This window comes from Mustelus asterias, chromosome 17 (genome assembly GCF_964213995.1).
Source record: "Mustelus asterias chromosome 17, sMusAst1.hap1.1, whole genome shotgun sequence".
Lineage (NCBI taxonomy): Eukaryota > Metazoa > Chordata > Chondrichthyes > Carcharhiniformes > Triakidae > Mustelus > Mustelus asterias.
Window position 1 is genome coordinate 34213761 of NC_135817.1, and position 17208 is coordinate 34230968.

General features: G+C 41.3%; 1 protein-coding gene across 13 annotated transcripts in view; it reads left to right on the forward strand.

Moving 5' to 3' along the window:
- The window catches only part of LOC144506416 (dystrophin-like), a 1861003-nt gene that overhangs the window by 1483031 nt on the left and 360764 nt on the right, over positions 1 to 17208 (forward strand). For all 13 annotated transcript variants that reach the window (XM_078232507.1, XM_078232503.1, XM_078232508.1 and 10 more), the window contains one exon: positions 6567 to 6684. In XM_078232507.1, coding sequence (XP_078088633.1) covers positions 6567 to 6684 — 118 coding nt within the window. The remainder of the gene's footprint in view (positions 1 to 6566; positions 6685 to 17208) is intronic.

Consider the following 17208-nt stretch of genomic DNA (forward strand, 5'->3'; position numbering starts at 1 on the left):
TGATGTCTGACCCATAATGGAAATGTCTTGGGAATAAAGTAGTTAAAGTGTCAAACTTAATTCCTGTGATATAAAATGAGCATTTAGAGAGGTTTAGTATGCTCAAGAATACTCAGCATGGCTTTGTCAAGGGCAGATCATGCCTTACGAACCTGGTGGAGTTCTTTGAAAATGTGACTAAACATATTGACAAAGGGAAAGCGGTAGATGTGGTTTACATGGATTTTAGCAAGGCGTTCGATAAGGTCCCCCATGCAAGGCTTCTAGAAAAAGTGAGAGGGCATGGGATCCAAGGGGCTGCTGCCCTGTGGACCCAGAACTGGCTTGCCCAAAGGAGGCAGAGAGTGGGTATAGATGGGTCTTTTTCTAAATGGAGGTCGGTCACCAGTGGTGTACCCCAGGGATCTGTTCTGGGACCCTTGCTGTTTGTCATTTTCATAAATGACCTGGATGAGGAAGTGGAGGGATGGGTTGGTAAGTTTGCCGACGACACGAAGGTTGGTGGGGTTGTGGATAGTCTGGAGGGATGTCAGAAGTTACAGAGGGACATAGATAGGATGCAAGACTGGGCGGAGAAGTGGCAGATGGACTTCAACCCAGATAAATGCGTAGTGGTCCATTTTGGCAGGTCAAATGGGATGAAGGAGTACAATATAAAGGGAAAGACTCTTAGTACTGTAGAGGATCAGAAGGACCTTGGGGTCCGGGTCCATAGGACTCTTAAATCGGCCCCGCAGGTGGAGGAGGTGATTAAGAAGGCGTATGGTGTGCTGGCCTTTATCAACCGAGGGATTGAGTTTAGGAGTCCGGGGATAATGATGCAGCTATATAAGACCCTTGTCAGACCCCACTTGGAGTACTGTGCTCAGTTCTGGTCGCCTCATTACAGGAAGGATGTGGAAAAGATTGAAAGGGTGCAGAGGAGATTTACAAGGATGTTGCCTGGATTGAGTGGCATGCCTCATGAGGATAGGCTGAGGGAGCTCGGTCTTTTCTCCTTGGAGAGACGTAGAATGAGAGGAGACCTAATAGAGGTATATAAGATGTTGAGAGGCATAGATTGGGTGGACTCTCAGAGGCTTTTTCTCAGGGTGGAAATGTCTGCTACGAGAGGACACAGGTTTAAGGTGCTGGGGGGTAGGTACAGGGGAAATGTTATTGGGAAGTTTTTCACACAGAGGGTGGTGGGCGAGTGAAATCGGCTGCCGTCAGTGGTGGTGGAGGCAAACTCAATAGGGACTTTTAAGAGACTCCTGGATGAGTACATGGGACTTAATAGGATGGAGGGTTATAAGTAGGCCTAAAAGGTAGGGATATGTTTGGTCCAACTTGTGGGGCCGAAGGGCTTGTTTTGTGCTGTAGTTTTTCTATGTTTCTATGTTTCTAAAAGGCTTTTTTGGGCATTTATGTCCTACCAGTGCTGCTGATTTTTAGTTCAGCCATATCCAAAGTTTAATTCCATTATCATGTATTGGCACAGAAGTTCTTGGGGCAGAGACATACTCTGTAAAAAAAACATTCCAACACTTCGTTGAAAAACCTCTGTGGAGGATTCTTTAAGACACTTTGTAATAATCCAGTCCGGATAAAGTCCTGTGGAGGTGCAGCACCCTATTTTGTTTGGTTATGTTCATTTTGCTTTTGTGTAACATTAGTTCTTGTTAGTAAATTTGGTTTGCGACTTCAACCAAAACGATATAGGAACAGGAGTAGCCCATTCACTCCCTTGAGCCTGTTATGCCATTCAGCTAGATCATAGCTGACCTGTTCCACAACCCATTTGCTCCACTTCCCTCAATAACCTTTCCTCAGTTAAGGATTTAAGTTAAGGATTTCCATCTTGTAAATTTTAGTGAGAGGTATTGTGACATAGTGGATAGAGTCACTGCCTCTGGCCCGCGTTCAGGACTCCAGGACTGGATGGCCAAGGAAGGCGTGTTCATAACATGGCCAAACAAGCTGAGTTTCAATCCGCAAATCCTTCCAACATACATCGATATCAGGTGGTAAAAGCGGGAGGGATCCCTGGTCAACAATGTGATGGAAAAAAAATTGGAGGCCTGCCATCACTGTTCATAGCTCCAGGCTACAACATGCATGTAGAAGTGCATGTTGCCATAGCAACTCCTTGGGAGGGTGTTTGGCTCAGTTGATTTGATCCCTGTCCTGGCTGGAGCTTAGGTCATTTCAGTTAAGTTTCTGCAACGGTTCATAATCACATGAATAATGTTAGTTTTTATTACATTTTTTAAATGGTTTGACATGCCCGTACATGCCAAAATACAAAACACAGAATAGCTGCAAGAAGCTTCAAAATAGCTGACAACTCAAAAACAATACAGGTTGAAAAATAGCACTGAACAAGGGAATATGAGTAGAACAACTGCTCCAAAGGATGTAAGGCTGCGTTTTTATTGGGTTGTAGTTCAACATTTTTCTTGGGTGTTTTGGGGCAACATTTCATAACTGAACATATTTTTAAAAATGAAAACTGAAACCCGGTTATCTTGTGTAAGACACACAAAAAGAGCCAGTTATAATGAGAATGCAACAGGACATAAACTGCAGCTGTAGCCATACCTAATATTCAAACAGTTGTGTCTTGTGGCTGCGGGGGTGGCAGGGGGGGGGGGGGGGGGGGTGGTAGGGGGTGGTGAAGGGAGGTGGTAAATCACAAAGGTGCAGTCTTTTGACAGAGAAAATTAGCTCTTCTAACACAGAAGTAATTGCTTGATGAGTTATGGAATCACCTGTCTCCGGTTTTGATTTTTGACATTGTTTGGTGCATCCCCTTCAACTGTGATTGAATGTTTGGAGCTAAAAAAGTCTAAACTGATCTTTTGCATTCTTTAAATATTAAGATGAAAGTAATTGTTATGTGTGCTGGCGAATGAGGAAGTGCCTCAAGCTAACCATCTGCTGAAGAGACTGGTGCTAAAGTGCTGACAGACATGATGCTCCAATCCAAGAAGCTGTCGTTACAAATAGTGCACCATAAAACATCTTCTCTCGCAGCAGATTCTGTTGAAAGCTAAAAAAGAGGGAACATAACTACACAAATACAGCGTGCATTTTTAAAATACTTTAATTGATAGTTGATTATGATTCTGAGAAATGTCATGCAATTTCATTTTTGCCTTTGCACAAAAATGATTGTCTCCTGATTTCCTTTAACTTTTGCAAGAATTAAACTTTTCCTCAGATGTACTGAAACCGTGGTAGTGATGTTTGAATTGCCACTTAAGCAGTGCAAGTGCAAACTCAAAGCACTAATTGTCCATGAAAAACACAAATGTTTGACATTTGTGCGCCTGTCACAGTCAATAATCACCTCCTGTGTCTGAAGTGTGAACAATGTACCCTAGATGCAAGATATGAATAATATCTATCTATCCATCCATCTACCTTTACATCTAATTGAAACTTTTGTTTCACATGTACTTTCATTAATAATTTTTGTTGGATTAATTAAATTATTATGCTTCCTTTGTCACTTTTAAATAGCTGAAGAAATTACAAACGATTCCCCTCAGAGGGAGGAATGTAGCAGTCGGTACTCAGGAGAAGTATTGGTTGTTTTGAGGGGGGAGGCTGAGTATTTATTTGTTTGTCCCTCCCCTGCTGGAGAACTCTTTGAATTACTCTGCTCCATCCTTGAAGAAATTGGACCATGAGTCTGTTACCTATTTAGTGCAGTGAATGTGGCAGCAACTTGTTGGCTTGCAATTGCCGGGGGTGAGGTCTGCTGAAAGGATCTCCCTATTATTCTTAACGCCTCTGCCTGCTCAGGTGGATGAAAAAAAGTCCAATGTCATTAAAAGAGCAGAATTGTTGCCAGTATATTTCCCTTAGTCAAAACCACCAAAAGTGATCACAGAATTGTTACAGCTCAGAAGGACGCCATTCAGCTCGTTGTGTCTGCACCTGCTGTCTAAATGAGCACTTCACCTAGTACCATTCTCCTGCCTTCTACCTGTAACCCTCCACATTATTCCATCTCAGACAGCTACCTGATTCCCTTTTGAATGGTTGAACCTGCCTCCACCACACTCTTGGGAAGTGTGTTCCAGACCCTAACCACTCGTCGCGTGAAAAAGTTTTTTGCTTCTTTTGCCAATTATTTTAAATCTGTTCCCTCTCATTCTCAATCCTTTCACAAGTGGGAATAATTTCTCCCTATCTATTCTGTCTATTCCCCTCATGATTTTGAATACCTCTATCAAATCTCTCTTTTCTCCAAAGAAAACAGTTCTAACTACTCTAATCTATTTTCAGAACTGAAGTTTATCACCCCTGGAACCATTCTCTGGATTTTACTTGTACCCTCCACATCCTTCCTTGACTGCAGCATCCAGAAATGGACACAATACTCTTGCTGAGGCTGAACTAGTGTTGTATACAAATTCAACATAGCCTCCTTGTTCTAGTACTTTATACCCCTATTAAGAAAGCCTGGATACAGCAAGCTTTATTAACCACTCTCTTAACCTATCCTACCACCTTCAATGACTTATGCACTTATACACCCAGGCACCTCTGCTCCTTTAGTGTTGTGCCCTTTATTTTATATTGTCTGCCCATGGTCTTCCTATCAAAATGAATCATTTCACATTTCTCCGCATTGAACTTCATCTGCCACCTGTCTGCCAATTCCACAAACTTGTCTCTGTCCGTTTGAAGTTCTACACTGTCCTCCCAGTTTGCAATACTTCCAAGTTCTGTCTCATCTGCAGATTTTGAAATTGTACCTTTCACACCAAGGTCTAGCTCGTCCCAACACAGACCCTTGTGGAATTCCACTGAAAACCTTCCTCCAGCCTGAGAAACATCCATTAACCACTAGTCTCTGTTTCCTACCATTCAGCTAATTCCATATCCATGTTGCTACTGTTCTTTTTATTCCATAACTTAAAACTTACTTACAAGTCTGTTATGTGACATTGCCCTCTTTGTTATCTTTTCCTAAACTCCAAGAAGTAGGTTAAACACAATTTTCTTTGAAGAAATCCTTGATTGCTTTCCTTAATTAACTTGTATTTGTCCATGTGATGATTAATTATGTTGTGAATTATTGTTTCTAGAAGCTTCCACTCCACTGATGTTAAAAGGACTGGCCTATAGTTCCTGGACTTATTTTGACACCCTTCTTTGAACATGTGGATGTAACATTTGCAATTTTCAATTGTCTGGCACCACCCATAAGTCAAAGGAAGACTTAAAAATTATGGCCAGTGCCTCTGCAGTGTCCACTATCACTTCTCTCTTTGGATGCATCACACCCAGTCCTGGTGCCTTATCAACATTAAGTACAGGCAGACATTTCCATTGTCTGCCCATCGCCTGCTCCGATTCTGTGGTGGGCAGCCCCAGTGTCTGAACTACTTCCTCTTTCACCATGGCCTGGGTAGCAACTTCCTCCTTGGTAAAGACACATGCAAAGTACTCAATTAATACCTCAGCTATGGCCTCTGCCTCCATGTGTAAATCCCCTTTTGGTCCCTTTTTGGCCCCAGTCCTTTTAACTGCCCTTTTACTATTTGTATGCCTGTAGAAGACTTTTGGATTTCCTTTGATGTTGACTGCCTGTCTCTTTTCATCCTCCCTCTCATTTGCTTTTTATCTCCCTTCTGAATCTTCTATATTCAGCTTGGTTCTGGAATGTATTTTCTACCTGACATCGATCATAAGTATACTTTATCGTCTCTATCTTAGTTTCTATCTCTTTTGTCATCCAGGGAACTCTGGATTTGTTTGCCCTTCCTTTCCCTTTCAAGGGTAACTCTGCCTAAACAGTGCCTGAATTATCTCTTCTTTGAAGGAAGCCCCTTTGTTCAGCTACCATTTTGCCTGCCAAACTTTGACTCCAATTTATTTATCCCAGATCATTTCTCACCCCAGTAAAGCTGGCTTTCCCTCAGTTAATTGTTCTTCCCCATGACTGGTCTGCTTTCTATTCCAAAATCAGCTTAAACCTTTATGATACAATGATCATTGTCTTCTAAATGTTCTTCTCCTGCTGACACGTGATCCACTTGGCCCATCTTACTCCACGTATCAGATCTAGCCTCAGTTAGATGTCTCACTGATTGTTGTTTGTGGGACCTGTCTGTGTGAAAATTGTCGACATCAGCAGTTTGCATGACAGTAATTCAAAAGTAAAGAATTCCTTTAACACACTTTGTGACATGAAAGATGATATATATATTTTTTTTTTTCTTTATTGTGGGTGTATATACTTAAAATATGGATTTGGCTTAATAACTTAAGTTGTGAGTTACTGTTAAACTGAGGTTCAACATGGACTCTGTTCTAAAATTAAAATTCACAGTGTAAATTAGGAAAATATACTGAGAACAGCAGAAGTGAATGCACACATAAGTGGACCTCATCATTTTTGAAAATACAGCCATTTTGCAGCTCCTGGTGGAGTCGTGAATTTTTATGTTTGTTAGTCTTATTGATATTATCTGTGACAATCAGTCTAAGAAATAACATGTTTTTCTATCCATGGATTTTAAAATTCTGTCATATGAGAATCTTTTACATCGATTGCCCTCCTTCTCCAGGCCACCCTGCAAGACTTGGACCAAAAGCGCCCTCAGCTGGATGAGCTCATTACTGCAGCACAGAACCTGAAGAACAAAACAACCAATCAAGAGGCCCGAGCAATTATTACAGACCGCAGTAAGTAACCTGAATAGGCAAACAGATGGACAAACTATGTAACTCTTCATACCTGTATCCTTCATTGGAGTGGGTCCGTTTAATTCCTTATTAGCTGACTGGACAATTAGTATTGAATGACTTGGAGATTGGACAAACAATGAGCACCTGCTGCTGTTGTCAGTAAAAACAATGTGTGGAATAAAACCGTGATTCAGCACTGACACAGAACTGCCAAGTTCCAAAAAGGAAGTCACTGAATTGCCACAAAAGTTCTCTCAGCTCTTGAAATGGCTTAGCTAAGTTCAGGCAGTGAGCTGCTGAGACATTTAAGAAGTCCTTATCTTCAATCTTCACCCTTTGCTGAGAAGGTGTAGCTCAGCTGGAACAGAAGGAGGGAACAATGCTGGTGACCTCAGCGGGGTGAAAGAACCAAGATACTGCAGTTGATTGCTTGCCTTGTGTGCTGGTGAATGTCAGGTGAGCATCAGGATGGGCTAAACATGGATGGGCCTACAACAAAGTAACATTTATTCTATAGCAAATATTCGGAAAGTGGCTTTAATACCAGATTGTACATTTCAGAATTATTGGAATAAGCAAATGAGTACATTTCAGAAAGATAGTGGATCTCCTGAGTGTGTCTGGTATAGTTTTCTCCAACAATATTTACTAAAAGCCAATTGGGAACATCCCATACCAGATTTGGTAATGAGTGATGAGCCAGACTTAACATACTGGTGATGCATGAATATTTCTTGAGGAGCGATCATAATGTGATTGTGTTCAGTGTATTGTTGAAAGGGAGAAATGCAAAACAGCTATGAAGGTTCTAGATTTAAATAAGGCTGACTTAATTGTGATAAGACAGAAACTGTCCGCTGCAAACTGAGCAAGTCTATTAATGGAGAAGTTGATAGAAGATCAATGGGAGATGTTCAAGAAATAACTTAATATGTTACAGATCCAGATTATAACTCTAATGGGTGAGGGCATTTCTTGGCAGAAGACCAGCTATGGAGATGAGTAAAGAATTTAGAGAGACACATTCCAACTAAATTGCAGACAAAAATAGCACTGATCTTGGCAAATGAGAAAGATGCAACAACAAAGGGTGACAAAACAGATAGTAAGAGCTACAGAAAAGGAATATGAAAATAAAGTTGAAAGTAACGTCAATTTCAACAGAATTTTTTAATACTTATATTGGGAAAAAGAGTGGCCAGGAGCAATGTGTGGGTCCTTGGAAAACTGGTAACTGTGATAACAATTAAAATTAGGAAATCAGACAGGTTAGATAATTATTTTGCATCAGTATTTACAAAAGAAGAAGACCTCCGCAAGTCTGACATTGCGAGAAAACTAATATTGAGGAAGTGTTTGACAAGGTATGACATAAAGGTCAGATGTAAAAAATTCAGGAAGAGGAGGACCAGTGTCAGCTTGGGTAAAATATCAGTTCAAGCACAGAAAACGAGTCATGGGAAATGTTTATTTTTTAGACTGTGGTATGGTAGACAATGGTGTTCTCCTAGATTCAGTGCTAGGACCACTACTTTTGTTGATTGAAATAAATTACTTTGATATTGGAATATAGGGTAAAATTTCAAAATGTATCAATGATACCAAACCAGGAATTGTGGCAGACAGAGAGGATGATATTCATTCAGCAGGACATAGGCTAGCAGAATGGGCCGATAGCTCGCAGATGGAATTTAATACAGTGAACTATGAGGTGATGCATTTAGGCAGAACTAATTGTGAGGGGCAGTATCGACTTTATCGCGCAATTCTAAAGAGTGTGCAGGGACACAGAGACCTTGGTGTCCATTGGTACAGATCTTTGAAGTTGGAAGGAGGTGTTAGCAAAGCATTTGGAATCTTGAGTGTCATAAATAGAGGCATTGAGTGCAAAAGGAGAGAAGTTATGCCGAATCTTCATAAAGCCTTGGTTAAATTCCAACTATGTTTATGTATCTAGTTCTGGTCATCACACTTTAAAATGAATGTGAGGGTCCTTGAAAAAGTGCAGAGGATGTTTACCAGAGTGGTTTCAGAGATGAGGGATTTTAGCAACCAGGTTAGATTGGAGAAGGGCTTGCTCCCCTTGGAGCAATTGCGATTAAGGAGAGATTTCACAGAGATGTGCAAAATTATGACCGGTTTAGATAAGGTAGACAAGCAAACGCTGTTTCCATTCGTTGAACTATAGGACTAGGTGCACAGATTTAAGACTATGGACAAGAGATACTTGAGGGATGGCATGAAGAATATTTTTATGCAGCAAGTAGTAATGACATGGAACTTGTTGCACAGACAAAAGGAAATCGGATGGGCTGTTGAGGAAATAAACCTTCAGAGAAATAGGGTAGGGTATGGGAATGAGACTGACTGGATGGCTGTATAGAGGGCCCACGTGGACGCTCTTCTGTGCCACAATAACTCTATGGCCGGAATGTTACCATCCTGCCCGCCACGGGATTTGGAGCGGGTGAGAGGCAGACCATGGAAAAGTCCATTAATCTTGGGTGGGATTTTACAGTTTCGGGACGAGTGAGGCCATAAAATCCCACCTTATGACTTTGAATCAGGGCAAGAGATTTACCAAAATTAACATAAGCAAAGGAACAGTATTGGAGAAAATAAAGAAAATCGACAGATCCCAGGACCAGATGGTTCTTTTTCGTTTGTTAACAGAAGTAGGTGAGAACACTGCAAATGCCCAAAACTATTATCTTCCAAAGACTCTTGACTCGGAAACTGTTCCTTTATTTTGGAAAATTGTACATGCTACTCCACGTTAAAAGAAAGTGTGTGAGAAGGAAAACAAGACATTATAGACTAGCTAGCCCAACATCTGTTGTCTAGAAATTACTAGAATCTATAATTAAGAAAAGGGTGACTGAGCACCATGAAAATTTTCAGCCAATTCGGGAGAGCCAGCATGGATTTTTAATGGATAAGTCATGTCTGATGAACCTGACTGAACTTGTTAATGTGAGTAAAGCAATGGACAAGGGAATATCTATGGAGATTATTTATAAGGTCTTCCAGAGAGCATTTGATAATGTCCCTCATAAGATTCTATTAATTAAAGTTAATGCCCATGGAATTGAGGGCATATTTTTGATGTGGTTAGGAAAATTGGCTAAGCGACACAAGATAGAATAGGGACAATGGGCAGGTGCACTAATTGACAATGTGACTAATGGTGTCCACAGGGGTTGGTATTGAGTTGTTCATATTCTGCATATTTATTAATTACTTAGATGATGGATTGGAATTCCACCTATCTACGTTAGGCAGTGATACAAATATAGATGTTATTCATAGTTAAGATGGAGGCTTCTTCAATTTCTCAAGATCAAGGATGACTTGCTTCCACTCCAGTTCAGTGGGTCCTGAGATGGTTGATAAACCCAATATGAAATCTTCAGAATCTGCCACATGCAGGGTAGGTGGTGCATGAGAGGTTGGGCAGATGGGTTCTTCGAAAGCTTGTGTGCGTCTCTGACGCTTCGACTTCATCTCTGCATGTTCTGGGCGAAGTCTCTCGATGGGTGAGATTTTACGACCTCACTCAAGCGAAACCAGAAATTCCTGCCCAAGGTCAACGGGCATTTCCGTTCTCCGTCCCTCGCCCACTCCAATTCCATAATGGCAGTACGATAGAATTCTGGCAGATGTGTTTGGTGCCTTTCTGGCAGACCATTTTCCATTTTGATCGGTCACAAGCCAGGGACTTCCACAAGTTGCTGGGAATGTTTGATCAGTTCAGGGATGCTTAGAAGACATCCCTCAAGCATTTCCGTTGTCCTCCTGGGAGTATCCTGCCTCAACCAATTTCCAAGTAGAACAGAAAATAGCGGAAAAACTCAGCATGTCTGGCAGCATCTGTGGAGAGAGAAAAAGAGTTAATGAGCAGAGTTTTATGAGAATTATTCTAAGTCCAGCTAGTGTGAAAATGGGAGAGTTGCAGATCTGTTATTTGGGTGAGTTTTCATGCCCAATCTCGTGCACATAGTGCATGAAAAAATGGTCTAGACCATTTCTAGCTGTTGCAGGAAGTAGGCTGGGCTTAATTCACCAGCCAGCCTGCAGAGGGAGGTATTGCGCATGCGCAGACGTCTGTGTCCAGTGGGCAGTGCCAAGGTGCCCAGTGAGCATTAATGAGGTGCCAGCCTGGCACTGCCCAAGGGAACACCATCCCCTTGCCCCCAGCCTCCCCTGGGGACCTTAATGGCCTCTGATTCTACCAGTGAGGCCAACATGGCTGTTCCCCATTCATGGGGACAGGTGTTTTCCTCACCGGAGAGAACCACCCCCATCAAGGCTATGAAGGCAAGCGAGCCCGGACGATTCAGCGCCAGGCTTGCTAATGCCATTGAAATCAGCATTTCAATAAATTAATTTATTCAGCCTCTCGCCCATTTCCGGTGAGAAGCTGACCTCGCCAGAAATCCAGCTCTCGTAAGGTTGTAAGAGCAAAGAAATCGGGCATGATCCTGATTTCTCGACTCGCGTGTGATTTTACCGGTTCACTCCACCCGTCAGCGGGCAGGATGAACCGGTAAAATTCTGCCCATTATTTCAAATCCGTTTAACTTTCCTTCAGAGCTAGAAGAGTCATATGGACTTGAAACATTAACTCTGTTTCTCTCTCCACAGATGCTGCCAGACCTGAGTTTTGGCAGCATGTTTTGTTTTAATTTCAGATTTCCAGCATCCACGGTATTTTCCTTTTATCCAAGTAGAACAGTTGCTGCACAAGTTTGATGTCAGGTATGCAAACGACATCTCCCATCCAGCACAGCTGATTTTGAGTGATGAGCATCTCAGTGCTGAGTGTGTTGGCTTGGGGGAGAATGCTGATGCTGGACCACCTTTCTTGCCACTGGATTTGGAGGAAAACATTATTAGCAGATATTAATAGATTATAGATTAAGTGAATGAGTCAAACCGCGACCAGCCTGTTGTACGGGGTTTAAATGCAGGCAAATGTGAAATCATCCACTTTGGATCATAAAAGCACATTGGACTTTCTAAATGGTGAAAACAAACTGTGAATGTCGAGGGTTCAAGTATATATAATCATTAAAATGCCATGAACAGGTACAGAAAATAATGAAAAAGGCAAATGGAATGTTGGATTTTATATCTGGATGACTAAAATACAAGAGGGTTATGCGCACAGCTGTACAAAGCCCTGGTTAGGCCACACCGAGAGTACTTAGGAAGGATATATTCGTTTGAAGGAAGAGGGGGTCTAACCACAATTAGACCTAGGCTCCAAGTGTTAGTAGGGGAAATTACATAAACTAGATTTGTATTCCCTTGAATTTAGAAAGTCAAGGGTGATTATAAATATATTTTCATTAAGGAGAACAGATAGAGGAGATAGACAAAACAATATTCACTGGTTGATGAGTCTGTGAGAATGGGATTGAAGTTAGAATCTCAGAATCCTTAGAAGGAAGCCATTCATCCTATAGTGTCTGTACTGGCTCTCTGAAAGAACGTGCTATTTGTCACACTCCTCTGTCTTATCCTTGTAACCTTGCAAATTCTTTCTTTTTCAGATAGCAATCCAATTCTCTTTTGAATATCTCACTTGAACCTGTCTCCATTACCCTCTCAGGAAGTTCATTCCAGGTCCCAACCACCTTTTGGGTGAAAAAACTTTTCCTCACATCTTTTGCTAATTATTTTGAACCTGTGCCCTCTAGTTCTTGATGTACTCTTGAGCAGGAACAGTTTCTCACTATTTACCCTGTTGATACCTCTCAGGGTTTTGAAAATCTCTATCAAGCGTCCAGTCAGCCTTCTTTTCTCTGAGGAAAACAATCCAAAACTCTTCAAACTATCCTCATACTTATAGTTCTTAAACCTTGGCATCATTCTTGTGAATGTCCTTTATACTCTCTCCAATGTCTTCACATCCTTCCTCAAGTATAGCACCTAGAACTGGACGCAGTACTCCAAATGAGCCAAACTAGGGGCGGCATGGTGACACAGTGGTTAGCACTGCTGCCTCATCACACCGGGGACCCAAGTTCGATTCCCAGCTTGGGTCACTGTCTGTGCGGAGTCAGCATGTTCTCCCCGTGTCTGCGTGGGTTTCCCCCGGGTGCTCCTGTTTCCTCCTACAGTCCGAAAAGAGGGGCTGGTTCGGTGGATTCTCGCTCAAACTTCACCAAGTTCCCACTCTTAAATATGACATTTTTAAAGCAAAACTTTTTAAAATGCTGTCCAATTGTGCTTGTTTGTGGCAACCTTTGCATTCACCAAGACAAATTTCTGCAAATGAGTTTCAGTGAAACAAAGGAATAAAAAAGCATTTTCAAAAAAATGGGCAACAGTTTGGTTGCAATTTGCACTACAATTGCCAAATGAAGTCAGAGTGGAAACTTAACTCCCCCATGTGTCTTTATAAAACAAAGGTATAAAAATTACAAGCTTATAACAGTTTTTTTTCACAAAGAATTTGAGATATTTAAAATCAGATTGATTAGCCTGAGAAGGCAGTGCAACTCAGTAATAATCCGTAACTGTTCCTGTGCCTGCAGCTCTGACTGCGCTTTATCAAAGACCCTCCTGTCTACGCTGTTAGCAATATTCAGTTAGCATCCAGTGAGTAAATGACTCCCTGAAGAAGTTAGTAAACTGCTCTGCTTCTAAATAACCAGAATATAGCATTAACTACAAAGCAAGGAATAGATGCAGAGTACAATTTTCCTTGGATTTGCTGGTAGTTTTTTAAAAAATGCTATGATACTAAACTAAGTAGGAGCAGTGGTGTCATGGTAATGTCACTAGACTAGGACTCCAGAGGTCTAGGCTAATACTGTGGAGACACAGATTTGCATCGTACCACGGCTGATGGAATTTAAGTTAAGCTAATAAATCTGGAATTTAAAAAACTAATCTCGGTAACCATGATAGGTTTTTATGATATTGTCCTAAAGGAAAGAAAATCTGCCATCCTGCCTTTATGTGACTCTTAAGTCCACAGCAATGCAGTTGACTGTTTGAAACAGCCTAGCTAGCCACTCCATTGTGTCCTAACCACTACAGAAGTCAATAAGGAAACAAACCAGATGGAACACCCAGCATCGAGTTAGGCACCAGAAATGACAATGGCAAACCTAGTCATAGAAACACAGAAGCTTGAAGCAGGAGTAGGCCATTCAGCCCTCCGAGCCTGCTCTGCCATTCACTTTGATCATGGCCGATCATCGAATTCAATATCCTGATTTTACCCCCCACTCCCCCCCCCCCCCCCCCCCCCCAAATCCCTTTAGCACCAAGAGCTATATCTAATTTCTTCTTGAAATCAGACAACATTTTGGCCTCAACTACTTTCTGTGGTAGTGAATTCCACACATTGACCACCCTCTGGGTGAAAAAATTTCACCTCACCTGAGTTCTGTCGACCCTGCAAAGTCCTCCTGACTAATGTCGGAGGCTTGTGTCAAAATTGGGAGATCTGTCCCACTGAAAATTTAACTGGCAGAATACATGTGTTCAAGAGCAGAGTGCTTAGGGAATCACAACGCAGTGCATCAAGATGCTGATCCAAGCTTTGATTGAGAACACATTCAGTGAACACTTCTCCCTCTGCCACTTATTCCAAGCCGAATAGATTGCTATACGGGTATTGAAGTTAGCAGTTCAACCTTATCTGTTCATATAATAGGCTGCAACAATGTTTTAATTTGCACAGATATTGGGTGGGATTTTATGGCCGTGCTCGCCCCCGATACAGGAAAACCCAACCTGAGGTCAATGGACCTTTCCATGGTCTGCCCCTCCCCCGTTCTGATTCCAGTGGTGGGTGGAACAGGAAAATTTGCCCCATGGTGTTTTGGGTCAGACCAATATGTAAGGACAAAAAAGTGGAGACGGCTCTTCAAGCTGTGCCTGGGTAACGGTGACAAGCTTTAGCAAATTCTTTATGTATAATTGAGCCAAGAGAGAAAGTTGTTGGGACCAGAGTCTTTGTATAAACAGGAGCAAGAACAATTTACAAAAATAAAGTACTGTGGGTGCTGAAAATCTGAAATAAAATCAGAAAATGCTGGAAACGCCCAGCAAGCCAACAGCATCTGTTGAGAAAGAAATAAACAGCATTAACACTTCTGGTTGGTGACCTGGCATCAGAACACTCGATCCTCTTTTGACCAGCTCTGATTTTTGTATTAGTGAAGTTTACCAATTTTCTGGATAACCTGAATGTTGGCTCCCATTTTCTGCCAAGGGGAAGCATGTTAATACAGATTACACAGAAAGAGTAAAAAAATGCCATGTCAATATGTTTAATATGAACTTTTTTTGTACACTTCTAGATTGCCAAAGCCACACTTTGTGGGAAAGTATTTTCTGCTCACATGTGAGCTTTTTGAACAGTGACATGCAAAAATAACTTTAATACGTATTTTGTAAATTCCTTGGCATCAGATTATTTTTATGGTCCAGTCTGCGTGGGTGCTTAAGTCAAGTCCCACTCCAGGATCTTAAACACAAAAGAAAATCTAGGCTGACACTTCAGTGCAGTACTGAAGGCAAACTGCAATGTCAGAGGTGCTGTTTTTCAGATCAGACATTGAACTGAAACCCTGTCCGCTCCCTCAGGCTGACATAAAATACCCCTTGGCACTATTTCAAAGAAGAATAGGAGAATTATCCCCAGTGCCCTGACCAACATTTGGCTGCAAACATTTGTTGTATTGAATCTGTATTTTTGGTACGTGTTTCATTTTAGGTCCAAAATGGTGTCCTGCTACACATACACTATGCTAGTCTCTTATGATAGTGCAGGCAGAACTAAGTTTGCTTAGCTACTGCAGATTAATGATGCATTATGATCCCACACCTCATTTCTTAAGCTTGTCATCTTTTGCAGCCTTTTTCCGCTCAATCAGCGTCACTAATACAGAAGGCTATTATTATTGTATTACTGCTTGTGGGACCTTTCTGTGCACAATTTGGCTGCTGTGTTTCCTGTAATAAAACAGTATCAACCCTTCAAAAGCACTCCCAAGGTTGTATATTGTTTTGAGACATCCTGAGGTCACGACAGCCATTGTAGAAAAGGAAGTTTTTATTTCCAAGTACCCATCACCCTGTAGAAGTCTTGAAAAATAGAGTGGAAGGTGTTATGATCTTCTTGCTCCGTCATCTGCATGACATTAAGTGCTGCCAAGTGTTTCAGTGCCCTGTCCAGTTTATCCAAAGAAATGCAGGTCCAGCGCATACAGAGCTGAGACCCAACAATGTGACTCCAATCCAACCATCTGTCCCCAAACTCCCAGGAATTGGCAGAGACCCTGTACACTCAGCACCACTGAAGTGAATCAATCCATTAAGTGAGGAAATTGGAAATTCAAAGCCATTATGGATCACCTTGTATTCATTTCTGTTCACTGAATAATTTCAGTTGTAGATGATTGGATATAACTTTTTTTCTCAGAGTAGGCATTTTATTCCATTTACAGCTGTCTTTAATTTCTTGATTGACTGCGATTACCCCAGCAGTCTACTGTACTAAAGGTTAGTAAAGTGGATGCAATAATAGTACAAAATTATTTATCTGTTCACAAAATTTCCAATTTCTGTCGTACGTAGGGGCTCTGTCATTCTTTTTGTTACAGTGATTCAGTATTAATGAACTGTTTGGAGTGAAATGACAACCAAATCAGTAACAGTTGTTGACTCGTGAATGCATGTTTCAAAGTGTAGGGTGGACATTTGAGCACAAACTAAAATGGCATTTCATACAAATAAACATATTGTATAAAGCATAGATATGCCTCTTAAATTTCTTGTGATGAGGTCAGCATTACTCATTCAAATTCTGCAAACCATCTCTTAAATGTTCTACTGTTTTTACATTACTTAGGTTTGGGTTCATTGTCATGTGGCAAAAAACTACAAGTCTGGCTAGATTATATAATCTTTTCCTAGTGCCTGATTTTCAGGTGGTATTTGGATCGTTAGATTTGGGAATGAGAAATGAAACAGGGATCCTTAATGTGATTGTCAATCTGCCCTGGAAGTAGTCTTCTTTAAAAGGGATCCCTGGGGTCTAAATAGGAAGTCCTAAGCTCCACATAGGAAGTTAATTGTGCCTTTACATTCCAGTTAGCATTATCTTCTTCATCCTCCACACTGAGGTGCTTCTCCTCATTTAGGCACTTTGTTTCAATCTACTTCTCAGCAAGTATCTAACTGCAAATCATCTGTAGCCATTCACCTGTTTGCATTTTGCCCAAGTGTAAAATTTAGCTCGTCTTTCCAGCCCATTCAGAACTCAGAATGTTTTTGTACTTCTGATTTGTTGGAGAGGCAGACTCTTAAAACAATACATGCTTAGTCCTTAAGTGTTGGTATTTTAAAAAAGAGATTGATATTTTCCATAGAGTGGGAATGTTGTGTTAATATGATATAGGCACCAATTATTCATAAGGGATTGGGTAAACATGTTGCGTGTTCATAATTTTTTAGACCAGCCACATGAGGACATATGTATATAGGTAGAAAGCTTGA